We start from the raw sequence: 17,844 nt of genomic DNA, 5'->3' as shown, positions 1-17,844 counted from the left end.
CACACACTGCAGTATATTAAAAGTGCAGCACCATGGATGGAGGGCATAGGGCACGTAATTATGATGGCAGGAGAGTGTGAGTGGGTCTGTACTGCACTCAGTGGCCCTGTGTGAGAGCAGAAAAGCTGAGGCACAGACAACACAATAAATTTAATGGGAAAAGGATTGTTTGTAGCACCTATATTGTTGTCCCGGCCATGATGATATTCTGAGTCTGTCCTGTCAAACATTAACCAATGGTTACATATTATTATCATAATGACTTAAGTGGCTTTTCTTTGTGCCAAAACAGGGGAAATACAGCTGCACTGTGTGTGTAATAGATCTGTTTGAGCATTAAGAGACCACTGTGAACTTCGTCCACTGCACTGCAATCTTCCTCTAATACAGGCGCACCTCTTTGCTCACAAATTGCCTTTCATTTGTTGCCTTCTTCATTAACCTACCATTCCATCCAGCCCCGTCTCCTCTCCATGTTGCCTTTGTAGCCATGGTGCCTTCATCAGGCTAATTCACTTTCACTTGAGATGAAATAAGAACAAAGGGGCAGAGGCAACATACTCAGACACACATGCAAAATTTGCCTTTTGCTATATTAGGATAGTCTTGGATTTGATTGTAGACATAGGTAAAAATCAATGAAATAGCAAAAGCTTGAGAGAGGGAGGCAGGGAGGGAGGGATGTGATGGAGAGAGATGAGGGAGGGGGTGCAGGAATATGAGTGTGTATGCATTTTTAAGGCGGTCTTTCTGTTGCAAGAAGAAGGGGAAAAAAACAGTAGTCCAACAGGAAAACGAATGAGTCGAGCTACTGATGAAGGCATGCAAATGCAATTTAGTGACGGAAACTGACGTCTGAAAGCTTCGCGTGCTGATGGAGGCTCGTGCGAGGGCAATGTGTTTAATTTTACTTCGAGATAGGTGGAATCACCTAAGCGGTGTGTGAAAGAGGGGGGGGAGAGAGAGAGCGAGAGGCGAGGGAACAAGAGGGGAGGGGGCGGGGGTGTATGGACCTCGCTGGTTACGGGACCCACAGGCACCCCGATTGTGCTCCGCTCTCATCATTTTTTGGAGGTGAGGACAAAAGAAAAAAGGGGGGATCGGAAGAAAGGCCCGGGATCTAAGTGTCGTGACGGGGCCCCCGACTTCGCCGCCGCTGGTCGGGGTTGTCTGGACTCAAAAGCGCTGAGGGAAAAGCGGCGGAGGAGTCGACTCTAGACTGGGGTTTCCTGCCACAGCAGCGGGATTGTCACAAAACAGCCTTTCACTCTTCGAGGGGCCTGTATTGCTACGTTTTCAGGTATCTACAGTGTGTTAGCTAGCCTGTCTCTGAGTGACTTGCCTCTCCCTGGCAAACGTTAGCTCTGTTTATTCAAGAAAAATATCTGGCTGCGTGACGGCAATTTTTCTGTTGCAGTGCCCACACCAGGTCTCTTATTTATGCTAGCTAACCCATTTACTCACAGCCCCACTGAATAATGTGAGGGGGGAACATCTGCACCTAATCACTTCTCTATTTGTGGCTAAACGCTGCTTGGCTGCCCCTGTTCCTTTAGCCTGCTGTAACTACTCTTTTGTGCAGGGTCTTAAATGCAAGAAACGCAAATTAGCTGCCTTGCTACAATGCTAACTGGAGGTTCTAGCTTAGCTAGCTCTCAACATATGCGGCTAGCTTACAATTTTAATATGCAGCATTTGAGGTATTGTTGCTAACGCTAACCTAAAGGAGCTAAAAAGAAAAAAAAGAGGCAGCACTAAAAGGCTAATTGTAATGCGTATACCTTGCTACTGGCTAATATAGCCACTAAGGTTGTGGTGCAAAAGCCTGTGTTTTGTTGATGGCAGTCTGAGACGACAAATTGTCCAGATAAAACGGAGCTAGCGTTTGATAATTATCTGCAAAAACATTGCGTCTGCGTATCAATTAGGCAGCCATGCAGCTGATTGACTTGCTGACAGACTGCACTGAGCCAGTTTTTATTATTGCTGCTGCTGCACTGCTCTCTGTGTTATGAATGCTGCCGCCTGGTCGTGCTCGGCGAGCTGCTTTGATTAATTAATAATCTGTCCATAACCTAAGCGTGAGCTCACAGAAGGATGGAAACCAAGTGTCTCCACCTAACTTTAGCTGTTGCTCTGCATCGCCGGTGTACCTTAACTGTGACCGTCGGAGCATTTGATCAGACCTGTTTGATGGTGCTGTGTGGTTTGACTCAGTCCGATTGACACGGTGTGATCGGTTTGTTTTGCAACCTCACATGGTCCCTGCTCATTGTCATGTTTTTCTTGCAGCTTCTAGTGATGCCCAATAATGTTGCTCAGTTAAAGTCCCCACAGTGGGAGAAGCCATCCAAAGTTGTTTTAGGGCCATTAACAATTTTACAGTGTATTAGAGACATACAATTGAGGCTTATGTCACACATGACAATTAAAGGCACTAACCCCATAAAGGTGGCATCATCCCTTTAATTATCACCCATAACAATTAAATCCTTTAAAAACAAGTTAAGCACATTTTAAAAAGAGGACAGATGGACTGCTTCTGTCTTGACTCCACAGGGTTGGTTGTTTACCTGTGAGGATGAGTATTTTGTTGCCTCACTCAGAGACTGTTGATTACCCTCCTTTCAGCCACCAAGTCTGTTTATCAGTCACAAGAGACGCCTTAAGCATGCATTGTTAAAGTGTGGACCAAAGTAAAAGCTGTACTCGCAGAGAATGATAAAAGAGAAGCGATGATACGAGACCAGAAAGCCTTTTAAGTAGAGAAGACAGAAGTTGAATGAGATTGCTTGTGCAACATTAAGTCATGTTTAGATTATTGCCCTTTTTTGCAAATGCATTTGCAATAGTGCAGCGTAATATTTATGCGGCTGACTGGAAAATAAAGTGCACTTATGAGAAATGCTGAGATAATATGTGACCCCAGATCAATCATTTGAAAATAAAGTATGAGGGGGTTTTTTTTTGTTAGTGTTACGTATATGTTGTATTTACCACTGAGTCGTTGCAGTTAATTAATTAATAAAGTAATATATGCAATATATAAGTATAAAACTGTCAATTAGCCCAAAATGCACTTTGCTATTGCCCTGTGAGCAATCAGTGCACTGCTAGTTATAAATATTTACCTACGACAACAGAGCTTTAGCAGGAGGTATATTTAATAAATGTTGGCGCATTACATCTGCACGCATTTGATTTATCTTTTCTTTTTTTTTTTTTGACAACAGGTTTTTTTCTGGTCAGCAGTTCATGGGAAATGAACACATCTGCATGGAAATACTGAAGAGAAACAGAAAACAGGAGCATGAATTGACTCAACCTGAAGTGGAATAAATGGATTACCCTCCTTTTGGAAAACTGTTGCCATGGAACTAGGTAGAATTAAATGATGGTTGACAGAAAAAAACAAAGGTAAGATGGCTAAGTGCTGAAGACACAGGAAAGCATCAAGATGTGTGGAGGCAAGGAGAGAACGGTCACTATATAGGGATCAAATACTTCTACAGTCCAGATGATTGCATGCAGTTGCAAAAAACTAAAAAAGGAAATCCAAAAAGGAGAGACCGAGAAAACGAACGCCTGAAAAAGCGTTGGACTCTGTATCCAAGAGCCGATGTGAATATATCCATGGAGCGTTCGCCTCTGGGATGATGTTGAGTGAGGGTCTTGATTCAGACCACTTGATTCCATTACTGGAGTTTTTGTCTCACACAGGTGTGAGTCAAGTCCCAGCAGTCTTACACGCTTTGACGAACTGAAGGATCGCCGCGACGGAGCACAGTCTCGATGGTTTTAATGAGATATTTTTTTGTTTTTTTGTTTTTTTCCATTTTGCAAGACCGTGTTGGATCGTAACACCGTTTAAACCCAGAAATAACTCTGCCTGCTTGAGCTGTTATTAGTGTGGAGTTCATATGCGTAAAGACATTTAAGGTTGAAAAACTCACATGGTGATGTGGCAATCATCCATATCTTTTGCCTGTTCGGTGCCAAACTGCTTCAGCTTCATGGGAATGACTGCTCATTTTTAATCTTCTAATTTTTTTTTGAAGTAGAAAGCTGCTTCACGACATAAATCTTAAAGAAGAATCTGTTTTCTAAGACCCAGCTGTTAAGTGAACATTTTTCCCCCGTTGGAAAGTACACGTTCACATTTAAAAAGTACAGTTTTTGCAGTTTGACCTTTTTCCAAAACTGGAGATGTCATCCTAAGTTTAACCTCCCGATCCACTGCTGGCACTACAAAAGTGATTATTACAGCTGCAATATATACATATATGTATGTGTATATGTATTGCTTTGCTCTTTGGTGGATTTCAAAAGCATTTCTTTCTTTTCCTGACAGGCCGTAGACTCTCTCTTTGTCATTTATTCATACTGTCATAAGCCTTCCAGTTTCTGATCGGAATCATTCCCTGATATAAACACTAACAGATATTTTAGTTTTCTGAACAATGCAGAATTTTCCTAACAGTCCAGTTCCCCCCTCTCTCCCCCCTGGGTTCAGTGGGAGGGGTGGAGGCGTACCTCCCTATCCCCCACAGCCAGCAGAGCCCCAGATATCCCCGAGGATGACAGATGATTATGCAGGGATGCACCAGCAGAGCCTGCACAGAGGCCATCACCACCCAAGTCAAGCCAGCCACATGCTTGTTTACAGTGCTAGAAACAGAGGAGCTGTGGAGCCAACACCAACACAGGGTAACATTCACAGTGGCAGCAGTAATAACCCTTACAGGAAAGAGACCATGGATTACTATTTTCCAGTGGGTGGAAAGGACAGGCACAGAAGGGGAGGTATGGGCTACGGTTTTGGGTACCCCAATATTGATGGACATATACCTCACCAGTACCGGCATCCCGGATCTAGCTCTGCACCGTCATCTGGCCTGATGTCGCCATATCCAGTAGACTATGCCTCTAGTGCTGGTTCAGGAGGAGGTACTGGAGCGTTCTCTCCCTCTCATCAGTATAATATGAGTCAGAACCCTGCAATGCAGCCAGTGCCAGGTTCTCAGATGCAGCACCGCCAGCATGGGCAAACCTTCCCAGCTATCCATCATGGACAGCAGCATAGGAGCTATCCACACTCTGGACATAGAATGACCCATCAGTACCCGCACTACTCTCCCCAGGGTGGCGCATCCACGGGGTCATCAGGAATGTACAGCCCCCCTCCACAGAGATATCTCGACGGGGCTGCCAGCGCTGGGTTCGATCCCAAAGTCAACAGTTCTCCCAGTGTCAACTCCAGTTCAAATTCAGTCTCCAGTTCAGTTGCTGCTAACAATGTGGGGCCAATGGAGAATGTTCAACAAAGTTACCATGCTTCAAATTATCCTGGATATTCCCCACAGACACATTCACTTCACAAGCAAGCCACACTGCAGCACCGCAACTCGCAGCACAATTTAGGGATAGGTTATGACACACCTCTCAAGATGCAGGGCCAGTCTCCAGGCTCTGTATATGCTAAACATCATCAGGCCTCCAATCCCAGTATACCTCAGCCAGCATCCCAAGAAATAACCAAATCTCCAATGCATCCCAATGCGCAACAAACTCAAATTAACCAAAACTTTAGCCCAATTTCCAATCCCTCTCCAGCTGCATCGGCAGTGCACTCCCCCAGCTGTAGCTCCTCTCCTTCCCCTTTGATGGGTGTCTCAGAGGCACATGGAACCCCCTCAGGTCATGGTCCTTCACATCCTCCTACATCAAACCCTCGTAGCAGCCATGGTCATGGTAGATTACTGCAGACTATGCCTCAGTTAAGTCCCACACCCAACTCTAATAGCAGCATCAGTAGTTGTGGTAGCAGTGGCAGTCATAAACCTCACAGCATGAGTGCAGCCGGAGGGAGCAATCTCCCTCCAACAGGCCGCAGTAAAATGGGGCTAGGCACGGGAATTGGATCCCGAGACGAAGGTTCTTCTGTTTATTCATCCTCTTCAGTTGACAAAATGCAGGATGCCGGCTTGAATAGTCTTAATGCCTTGAGCTCACAAGTAGCCAATTTACCAAACACAGTTCAGCACATGGTCCTTACTGACACAGTGCTTTCACCTAAGAAGAAAGAAAGCGGACAGATGCAACAGGCGACGTATAGCGTGCTCCCATCACAGCCGAGGAGTCGCAATGCAAGCGCAGCCTCGAGCACCAGCACGGTCAAAGATGGAAGTGCAGTAGGGGCCGGAGATGGAGCCAGCATAGATGTCGGGGTGGATGAAGACTCCTCATTGTTGTCAGTCGAAGGCTCCTCAGGAACCAAGGTGGAGCGAGAGGAGCAGTTTTCTGAGGGGGAACATGGGAGAGTGAGGCAGATGAGCGGTGCAAGCAGTGGATCTGAAGCAGCTGGCTCTCACCCTCAGTCACAGAGCCAAAGCCAACCACAGACTGGACAAACATCAAATGTCAAAGTAATCACCTCTGATTCATCAAAGGATCCAGTTGCCTCTGAAGCGAAGGCAAATGAAGCTCATATTCCTGCTTCATCGTCATCTCCATCCTTTGTGTATCAGTCATCAGAGACTGGCCCAAGCTCACATCCGATGCCTCCAGTTTCCTCATCCACTTCCTCCAGTATTCCCCCTCAGCCAAACTGTGTCCCAGAGTCTGGGGCAGCATACAATGACCGCAGAGGTGGCAATAAGAAGACACTAGAAATTAAAAATGAAGTCATTAAAAACGAAAGCGACGGTGTAGCTGATAAAACCGTGAAAGGCAGCAGCCAAATGCAGCGGGATGGGGAAGTCGATACACAAAATGGACAGGACAAAGAGAATAGGGTTCACTCCACATCCAGATTACACAGTAACGAGAGGGAAGAAAAGCACACGTCTGAGGAGCAGCACAACGCCAGTAGTGTTGGAGTGATTGTTTCCGCTCGGTCTGAGGGAAGTCTCACAGAAAAAAGCAAGAATCCCCAGGACAACTGTATAGAAGAGAAACACTCACACTCTTATTTAAGAGAGTCGAGCAGTCATAATGGCGATGAAGGCGTAGACCTCAGTCTGTATTCATCCCATTACCAGAAATCAAACTTCGGACGGCCTCATAATCCTTCCCAGTCTGGCCCGCATAAGTATGGCTACCCTGAATCAACATATGGCTCAGATTTATCCTTGAAGAACAAAGGGAGGCCTGGCCCAGTGGGTGTGATGGATCAAAATCCAAGATATTTAGGATACCAACAGTCACAACCTAGTTTCGGACCTGTGCATCAGAAAGACAGTGGTTCTGTAGCAGAGGCTTTGGTGAAGCGAGGCCAGGGATCAGGGGCTAAAGGTCTCGAGGAGAATGCACAGCTTCAGCAATTCCCAAGCCTTTTGCAAGAGGTCCTTCAAGGTTACAATTTAGATCGTCGCTATGGGAGACCAGAACAGGCATTTTCTTCACATCTTCAAGTTCATCAGCAGTTTCAGTCCAGACACCCATCATATGGCATGGCTGAAGGTATGAGAATGCAGAGTGGAGCAACTGAGGGTTCAGCTCAAATGGGTAGCGCTGGAAAACCCCAAAGCCAGCGGCATGGAAGCGAGCCTGATTTTACCACAGAGCCTCAGTCCTCAGTGAAGTCAGAAATGTCAAACGCTAAGATTATGCAAAATGCTGAGAAAACAGAGGTGGGTGTGTCCCAGGGCCATTTACCACAGGCCGAGTCTCAGCAAGCAGCAACAAAACACATAAACTTAGCTGACTACTCTCTACCACCAAGAAAAGCCTTATCTAATGTCTCCACTCCATCCTCTGCTGTGCAGGAGCTCCTTTTGCAAGAGCCAGAGCCACTAACCGGCAGCGGTGGTCAAACTGAGCCTCAGAAATCATCAGGCTGCATATTAGCCCCATCAGAGCGACGCTCTGTCATCTGTGATGTGTCGCCAAACCGACGCAGCACACCAGAGAGGGACAGAGAGAGCGACAGAGAGAGAGAGCGGGAGAAAAGTCAGAGTGGAGCTTCTGTGATTCAACAGCCATTTTCCTCTCCAGCAGCAGCAGCCAGTGATCTAACTAAAAAGGATACGGGAGAGAAACAAGTAATGAAAATGGAAACTGCATCAAAAGAGACTGGGGTGGAAGCTCCAAATTTGCAAACTGAGCAGCAAGGAAGTGGTGGGGCTAATGAGGCAGACACGGAGTATCATTCCAAGTCGATCCATTCATCAGTTGTAATGAATGCTGACCCCTATAGGCGAAGTAATGTTGATATTCCCCCCTTGCCTTCTCATCCTATGAACACTAATCCTTTAACTTCGCCGTCAAGGCATCAGCCGTACCTTCACGGCGTTGATCTGTCAGCTGGCAGCAGCAGCACATTTCCTGGATATCGATATGGAGATTCAAGAGAGGGCAATATGATGTCACGCAGCAATCCTCATTTTCCCTCCCATCATCCATACCACAGTCTGTCCCCTTCAGCTCAAGCTGCATCTAAGCTTCAAATGTATCCTCACCCTCACGGCCCACCTCATCACCATGAAATGAGTGACTGGGTAAAAGCGATGAGCAGGCCCACCAAGGAGATGATGATGCAGCCCAGCTTGTCCCCTGGAAGACATAAAGTCAGCCAGTCAGAGCAGAGACAGAGGATGATCTCTCAAACTGACATGCCAAGTGAAACGCACGCTGGCAAACCTTCCCTCCATCATCAAAGCGCCTACTATGACATGAAAATGTGGGAGTCGACACACTCCGGAAGAGAAGGTGTTCGAATGATGGAGGGGGACTACTTCAGAGCGCAGCCTCCTCCTCCTCCCCCACCACCTCCCCCTCTCCTTCCTCCAACTCCTGTTTCACACGGCCCCGTTCTGCCGCAGATGCCTCACGGCCAAAATGCCGCCGAACCTGAGGTCTCCAGAGTAGCCACAGAAGAAGCCAAACATCCCTGCCCACCTCCTCCACCCAGCTCCACCAAGTCTCCTGCTGACGTGAATTCCACCCAGCCACAGGTGCAGCATCAGACCAAAGCCGGGGGCTCCGGAGACACAAATCCGCTAATATTACGGAGGAGAGTTCGCTCTTTTATCTCTCCCATTCCCGCCAAAAGGCAACTCCAGGATGTGTCTCAACAGAGGGCCGCCACAAATTCACATCACTCTCCTGGGGCCCAGTCTGAGCTTGGCCATCACAACGAAGATGACTCATCCAGTTCAGATATTCCATGTCCCAGGCTCTCATCCCCTCTGCCAAGAGACAGCACCTATTCCCAACCTCTGTCTCCATCCAGTGGCAACACTAAGGCTTTGCCTCCCAGAAAAGGACGTGGTTTGAAACTAGAGGCAATAGTGCAGAAAATCACACCAAATATTAAAAAGCCAGCAGGCCATACTGATGATGAGTCAAATCATTACCCAGGCTTCTCTCACTCCGAAATACCAACATTTAATGACTCGCAGGACCAAGACTTGCCACATTTCCCCAGGGTTCCAGGAGGGGACGATAGTTACATGGATGAAAGTCACTCATTAAACGACATGATTCCCTTTAGAGGCGTTGACGAAACTGGGCCTCTACCTCCATCAGCTTACCCATGCGATCCCCACCAGACGTCTCAGCCCCTCAAACAACAGGACTTTGACTTTGGATTAGGTGCTGCTGTGGCATCGGCATCTGGCGACAAGGAGGATTTTGCTTTGCTCGGACCACTGCCTCCTCCTCCACCTCTTCCTCGCCCGGTTCAGGGTTCCCCACCTCCATCTTCGTCTGCCCTGTCAGACATTCAGCATTTCACCAACACGTACCAGCAGCTTGAGACGAGGAGAGGAGAGCAGTCTGCCGCTAACCTTCTTCGACAGAAACTTCAAGAATCTGGCATGGGATTTGATGATTATCCTGGCAGCGACTACTATGGCACCACTCCGCCCCACCACGGCCAGGCTCAAGGGCACATGCTCAACAGGCAGCATCAGATGTCCTCCGGTAGGTCCAGTCTGTCACCACAAGATTCAAAGCCGCTAGAGAGTGTTGTGCCTAAAGGCTATTTCCCATCTGGCAAGAAAAAAGGCAGGCCTGTTGGGAGTGTGAATAAACAAAAACGGGCCCAAAACCAAGTCCAAACACAAGCTAGCGCTCAGTCTCAAGTCCAAACACAGAATGCAACTTTGAGCACTCCTCCAGCACCGGCCATTCCAGCTACAGCTGCTCCCACAACTCCACCAACAATGCAGACTACCAACAGCAGCAGCAGCACAACAACAACAACAACAACCACAACAGCCCCGCCAGCACCCCCTCTGCCAGACAGTAAAACCACTCCTCCGCTGGCCCCACCTGTGTTAACCCAGGTAGTGAAGGTGGACGTCGAGAGCGAGGACACCCAGCCGGAGATCGAGGTCAAACCTGTGCGGCGAAGACGCAGAGGCGTCAAAGATGAAGACGAGCCCCTGGAAGCAAGAGGGCGGCAGAGGAGGAGGCGGCGAGGAGCGGCAGCGGCAACGCCCTCAGTGGCCAAAGACGATCCAGATACACCTTTAGGCGCAAATAGAGCTTTTGCAGATCCTAACAGAAAGGGCTTGTTTGTTCCCCACATACACGTGGAGAAAAAAGTACCAGAGATAGGGGCGGTGTGCACCATTGTGAACGCTGAGGAGGACAAGATGAAAGGAGAGCGCAGCGCAGTTGGAGGGAAAGCTGGTGGGAGTGGAATTGAATGCCTCCTGACCTCGGCTCTTTCCTCCCAGTTATCTAGGAGAGACAGAGAATCAGAGAAACGGGAGACGGACGAGGTGGAAACTACACTTCAGTCAGGAAAAGCACTTCCTTCATCTGGCTATGTTGTTTCAGGCCCTGTGATTACGGAGACCAATCACTCCGGCCGCCTGCTGTGTTGCCTGTGTCAGAAATGGGCAAATTACAAACACCTCGGAGATCTCTACGGGCCTTTCTACCCAGCTGAATATGCTGCAAAGCTCCCCAAGAATCAGCCCCAGGTCAGGCAATGTCAGGCAACCACAGGCACAAACAAAACAGGACCAAATTCAGACGTGAGCTCAAACCCTTTGACTACAATCCAAGACACACAAACACAAGATGCTCAGTTTACCAAGCCCTCATCTGAGAGCGACTATGCCTTCAATCTGGATTCAAACCCTGCTTCTCTTAACACTACAGTCAGAACTGCTTCTCCAGCTGGGAGGGAGGAAATGATGACGCATGTGGCTGACAAGCACAGTAACGCTGCCTCTTCTTCTTCCTCTTCCTCCTCCTCCTCCTCGTCCGCTGCCATTAAAACCTCTCTAACCTGGGATATGAATCTGGATATCAGACCTATCCCTGAGCTTAAGAGAGAGCCAGACCTTGAAACCGACCAGCAGCAGCCGCCGAAACAGCAGCCTGCAGATGAAGCTCAGCAGCGACCTCAGCACAGAAAGCTGACCTCGCATCCCCGTTTTAAAAGGAGACACAAGTCGAGTGAGGATTCCCCCAGAATGGTGCCAGCCAACAGTAAGGCCTCCCTGCCGTTCCAGCCCCCTCCACCGGCCTTGGATTCCCTGGGACCCTTGGCACAGCTGGCACAACTGCCTCAGATGCCCATGGATCCAGAGGAGCTGTGGGTCCATGAAGGATGTATAGTGTGGACCAGTGGAGTGTACCTTGTCAATGGGAGACTGTATGGCCTGCAGGAAGCACTAGATGGCGGCAGAGAAACAGTGAGTTGTACATATTTGGCATTTTTGGGGTGGGGTGAGGTGGAGGGGGGAATTACAAATTTATGCTTTTTATTTAAATTTATGTAGGTTTCACTGCTTAATAAAATCACACGTATACATGCATGTTGATAAGACACCCAGTACTGCAGTGGATCATGTACTATACAGTATATCAAGTGTGCTTGCTCATCAGTTTTTTCAGATTGTATCTGTCTTTCTGTATCTGACGGTTTTTATGTATTTATATCATCTTTTCTCAGTCCTGCTCATACTGTGAGATGGTTGGCTCAACCCTGGGCTGCTATAGTAAAGGCTGTACACTTCGCTACCACTACTTATGTGCTATTGAAGCAGGTGAGTGTCTGCATTACTGCACAAGTGCACTGGAAATAGTAAAATGATGTGAAAGTCTGTTGTTGGATTAAAAAAAAAAAAGAAAAAAGTCTATGGCAGTGTCCTTAGAGTCTTGAAAATCTGTCTGTTTGCCAGATTGCTCTCTGAATGAAGATAACTTCTCGCTGCGGTGTCCGAAGCACAAGGTAAAGAAGGAAAGGTTCGTTTTCTTTTTGTAATTCAGTGCGATATCTTACTTTTCACGTCCAAATCAGTGCCTGAACCCCTCATTTCTTTCAGGATCTTCAGTCTTCTTTAATTCACACTTTTATCTCGTCCTGTTTTTGTTTTTTTCCCCAACCTTCCCTTCTTTCAGTTTACCCAGAGCATCCGGCCTGCCAAGTCAGTGTACCTGGAGCAGTCAGAGAGAGGCTGAGAGAAACAGGGAGGAGGAAGAGACACAGGAGTCTGGGAGCTGTAAGTTTACAGCTGTATATGTAAGATACAGTAGTGTGCAAAAGTCTTGAGCTATGGTAAAATGATAAATGGATGCAATGCAATACAGTCCGACCACTTTTATTCTTCTTCTATTCAAAGCTTTTCTTTGGACGATGGTCGCCTTTTCTCTGTTCTTTTGATTTATTTCCTTCTTTCTTTGTTCCATTTCCTAAAGCACAAACTGCACACCACCCTGAGTTTATGACTAATACCTCATCACCTTGTTGATGTTTCGAAATACTTTTGCACAGATTCCACTTTTTAGCAACAGGCTGCTAGTAACAGAGTGCCCAAAAATACATTTTAAAAATTGCCTTTTTTAATGTCTGAATGGTTCATAGGTCAGTGTTAAGTGCCTTAAACACAAAAAAAGCATTTGTCTGAATAATCAGGCACAAGAACTGCACTGAATATGAGTAAATAAAACCAGCCAATGCTCAAGAACACTTTAAAAAATTAGTCTGTCTCCTTAAACGCAAAATTCAAAGAAAATACAGCGATACTGTTTACTTTTCTTAAAATGATTTTCATCCTTTCAAACGTTGTCAGATCTCATCCAAAACCATTTACATGTTTACTTGTTTCTTTAAAAAAAAGCCTCTTAACCCTTTAAGACCGGTGTTTGCAAAAATTGCATAAAAAGCACTTGCAGCAGCAAAAACATAATATTCCAGAAACACGCTTTGCCGATCTGATCAGCTGTTCGTAACACTTCCTGCGTTGGAAAAGGACGTCAGCGCGAACTATTGCATGTCCGCCATTACCTGCCCGAAACTGGAAGTAGGTTTCTTTTTTTTAACCTCCAGGGCCTTATAAGCCTATGCTGGTGTTTTTAAAAGTCATGTTTGACTTTTTGCTTTTCTGTATAGTTTCTGGGATGCTTAGAAATCAAATTGCACTGCTTTAAATAGTTTATTTTGATGCACATGCTGTTTTGTTGTTGTTTTTTGCAAATTTGCATTATAATATTTATTTTCGTTTTTCCTGCAGTATATAAAAATTGGTGTATCTCAAAAATAAAACTATTAAGACACTCAAAATGAATTTCCTGTTGTTGGAAACTATTTTGTGCAACCTTTTTGTATTTACATATTTGAGGGATAAGCCTCTTAAATTTCTCTAACTAGAAATATATGTAAAAACAAAAACGATTTTCAATATTTTTTTTTTTGGCACTTTTTTGCAATTTGTGTAGTTACTATGCGCTTAATGCATACATATTATTAAAGTTTGGGCTATAATGGTTGTATTGGTGTATAGCAACTTGAAATGCTGCCAGAAATGGCACTACAGCATGTAAGAATATAGAGATAAGCTCTGGCTCTTGATTCTATGCTAGATCTTAAAGGGTCAAACCTCGTAGTTGTCACATTGTGAGCTTGTGTGCTAGGAGCAGTCATCTATATGTAATCATGTAGAAGTGGATGTTGGTGTATAATGTTACGTTGTCTCGCAACCAGCTCCAGTGTGAAAGCCTGCCTCAACACAGGGCTTCAGTTACCACAGAAACGTTCAAACACATGCTGCATTTTATTTTTGTTTAATTATTAAAAGATGTGGAGACACTTTTGTCTCATTAATGGATGGATTTGTTGCCTCTGGCTCGTTTATACCTTCTCTGTTCATTTAAATTCCAAAAAGCAACACAGCAGCCACTCTTTGTTGGCAGGTTTCTTCGAGTAGCATTGAGGGAAAAAAAATCATGTAGCTCTCGCACTCCTCCTCCTCACCTCACCTTAGTGGCTGTACTTGTGCCTGTCGCTGCCTCCCCCTCACTTCCAATCCAGCCTGTCCTCATGGAAACTGATGCCTCTCGTCTCTGTTTTGTACAACGCTGCTGGCATGCTAAGGTTTTTCGAAACTGCAACGTATCCTTTTTGCTTCATTATGCCTTTTTCTTTCTCTCCTAGGTTAGTTTGGGATAGAAGACCGAGAAATGTGAAAAAGACTGGCCTGTCATCAGCGGCTGAGGACAACAAAAGGGAATGTACAATTTCTCACCAAGATTCAGCATTATTTACATTTAAGACAATGGAGGGAGAAAAATCATTTTTTTTAGGAGAATTGTTGCTCTTTACTTAAAAGCCGGAAAAAAGAAAAAAAAAACAAAACAAAAAAACCCCCCATGGACATGCAACACAGGGGCATGGAGCTACAAGAAAAGGACTACAAAGATGGAAGTGGGATGAGATAAAACATCAAGACTGACAGAGGAACTAAAGGAACTCTGCTATAAAGAACAAAAGAAACAACCTTCCTCTCTAGGCTTACTTTAATTTTCCAGTGACACCCTTAAAGTGTTTAACTCATGCTTATCATCATCATCTGTATTTTCTATTGTTTTTCTTTTGTTTGCTTTGACATATTGGGAGCAAGTTGGGTGATAAACCCAAGAAAGGAGAGAACTTTGTATCCTCTCACAATTAGTATTTTACCTTTTATAATATTAGGATGATCACAGTTATTATTTTAGTCCTCATTATTTTGTAACCTCATCAGTATTTACTCATGGAAATGAAATGGATGTATCTCATTTTATATTCAGTCTACGCATTAATTGGATTTTTTTTCCTCATTCCTGGAGAGGGGGGAACCAGAGTGATGTTGTCTGTAATGTCAGGGTCATGTTTGCCACAAAGACATTATTGCCTTGGAGAACGGACATCTGTTGCCTTTCTAAAGTCGTGTATGAGTGAGCAATTGAGTGCGTGTGGAAAAACTGAAAAAAAGAAAAAATGCTGACTTCTGGGTCTTTGATTCCATTTTTTGGTCCTTTTGAAAAGTGTTCTTATTTTTCATCACCGGGGTTTTTACGGTACAGATAGTATTCACGAAAAATGATGGACACAGTCTTATTTTTCAAGTACAAAAAGTTCATAATGTGCAAAGAGAAGGACAGACGCTCGTAAGAGGAGCAGATAACACTATGGACTAAAGTGTGTCTGCCATCTTTAACCACGCCGGCTGGGAAAAGGTGAAGGACAGGACACTGAAGAGGTTTTATTGGTGTGGAACTGGATGCACGCGTTTGTAAGACGTTCGTGCAAAGTTACGTTCGACTGACAGACGTCAGACATTTTTGGAAGCGAACTTTGGAGAGGGTGTCATATGAACGAGGGCGAGCCTAACCAAGTACTTTTGAATGGTTTCAAACTTCTGTGACACGGCAGCATTCTAATCGGGAGATGCAAAATCCATTCAAAAGAAGCATTGCCATAAAAATTTAAAAGTGAGTCGTACATGGTGTTGTCTTTATCATTTTTTATTGTTATTCTTGTAAGAAAAAAAAGGTCAAGCTGAAAGACAGTTACACTATCAAAACCATGCTGTATTAGAAACCTGTCAATATGTATATGAATTATGAATACACTTAAAAATGCTTCACGTATGTTCCTCTTCTTGTGCCTGAAATATTTGTTTTCACATCTGTTCCTCTGGGAAACCCGCCTGTTTCAAGTTCGTCTAACATGGTTATCCCCCGATTTTTCTCTCTACTTTTATTACAAATCAGCCGTTCTATCTCTTTTATGTTCTCAGTGAGTTCTTGGAAAATAACCACATTAGTTGTAGTCATTTCTGTACACATGCACACTTCCTTTCTTGTTTCTTCTTGACTTTGGTTGACTGTGAAGCTTAGCGGCATACTGATGTAATCAGACAGGTTTTAGAAGATGTCTCAAATGGTTTGGGACTGTAATTTCTAACACCAGCAGTTGCTGGACATGGAGACTGGTCAAAAGGGGGGAAAACATGTGAACCATTGTGTGCTTTAATACGACTCTCCTGAACTCTGGATGGAAGTCCATTCTTCTAATGCATGTTTTTTTCATAGTAATTAAGCTATTCCCCACCTCATACCCTGTAGATAAGAGCGCTTTCACTCAGGGACACCACTCCCATCAAGATGGAAATGTTCAAATAAAGCAAGAAAAAAAACCTTGCTATAACGTTACAAAATTGCCAGGTGCCCTCAGTGTAGGAGTGGAGTATTCATAACAGTTCTAAGTATGCTAATCAAAGGGTGTGGTTTTCAAGAGTATTTAAAGTATTGCTATGAATTTTTGGCTGGTATTATTTTCCTTCTTTCATAAAGGTTAGTCTAGTGTAACCTCTGTTAAAGGAGGTATTAAAGGAAAGCACCTTACTTTAGTATGTAGAGAACTCCACCGGCTGTTTTATGGCTGCCACAGATACTTGCAGGTCACTCAGCTCATGTAGAACCTTCTTAAGCAAACTGACTGTCCAACCACACTGCGTGGCATGTCAGTTACCTGCTTTGTATGATGAAGTGCACCTGTGTTGAATCGTATGCATTCATCATTTAGGTTTTTCTTACGTGACTAAAATAGTTAAAATACCTAACACTGGGGAAAGGGTTGAAGGTTAAAATGGTTTATATGAGATGGAAATATTGAGTGAAGTGGGTAATACTGGGTTGCTAGATAAATGGTACACATTTGCTAAAAGTGGTGATAATAACAATGGTTATTTTACACAAAAAACATCAAAGCCCAAATACCTCTGTGAATTAAGCTGAAAAAGCACAGACATGCAACACAGTGGAATGGAGCTAGCTTTAGCTATGCTTTGGTTATGATTACATAAGCTAAAGTATATCAAGTACAACATGGTGAAAGAGCATGATCTAACAATAATGGCTAACATACCTAACAGCAGCTAAAGGATAAATGGTCAAAGTAGTTAAGCATACATTACAACATAATGAATAAAATAGCGTACAATAGCTAAAGTGGTTCAGATTTGGTATAAAATAATGGTTAAAAAAAAAACCTGAAATAGTTAATATTACCTAAAAACAATGGGTAAGATATCTCACATTAGCTAAAGGCTAACAATTGAAATATTAAGCATTAAAAATAATTGATAACTGAAACGCTTTAATACTAAAAGTGACAATTTAGCAAATAAATAGAATTAACTGACTAAAGGCTAAAAGAAATGCAGCAGTTAGCTTAAAAAAATGGTGATACTTGAGGATAAGTGTGGGCCTTGTACTGTCATCAAGCCCATCTTTCTGTTATCTGGTTTCACTCACCTCAACATGAACGTGGTTATCGACTGAGAAAGTGAAGCCAGAGTTTTCCCAGTCTAGCTGCAAGGGCACAAAAGAGCCGTCTTTGGCAGCGTTGTTGTCACATTCTTTAATATAAAGAGTGACATTAGTAATTTGAGCTATGGAGGTGTTAATTGACAGCTTTCATGTCATTGCAGTATTTTTCAGGGATGGCTTTTGCTCGGCACATGGACAGGAAAACACCACATTAACAGCAGAGCAGGAAACTAGATGTGTAACTATTTATTTATTTACTTAGAAATATGTTCTAGATAGTTTCCTCAT

General features: G+C 44.5%; 1 protein-coding gene across 2 annotated transcripts; it reads left to right on the top strand.

Annotated features, from left to right (window-relative positions):
- Positions 1-978: 978 nt before the first annotated feature.
- On the top strand, positions 979-15,962 carry tcf20 (transcription factor 20). Of its 2 annotated transcripts, none has more exons than XM_085403267.1 (6): positions 979-1,300; positions 3,234-11,654; positions 11,915-12,008; positions 12,144-12,193; positions 12,364-12,464; positions 14,396-15,962. In XM_085403267.1, exons 2-5 carry the CDS (start codon positions 4,461-4,463, stop codon positions 12,421-12,423), a joined length of 7,398 nt encoding a protein of 2,465 aa, XP_085259393.1. In that variant the 5' UTR covers positions 979-1,300; positions 3,234-4,460; the 3' UTR covers positions 12,424-12,464; positions 14,396-15,962. The 2 variants fall into 2 exon arrangements, with proteins under 2 accessions (XP_085259393.1, XP_085259392.1); XM_085403266.1 differs by having other exon boundaries at positions 980-1,300; positions 12,144-12,207; positions 14,396-15,961.
- The last annotated feature ends 1,882 nt before the right edge of the window (positions 15,963-17,844 follow it).

Source organism: Rhamphochromis longiceps, linkage group LG4, assembly GCF_057381845.1.
Source record: "Rhamphochromis longiceps isolate RC_006_pf linkage group LG4, R_longiceps_female_GT1.1, whole genome shotgun sequence".
NCBI lineage: Eukaryota > Metazoa > Chordata > Actinopteri > Cichliformes > Cichlidae > Rhamphochromis > Rhamphochromis longiceps.
Note: the sequence above shows the minus strand (reverse complement) of the source record. Positions and strands in the feature narration are given on the sequence as shown.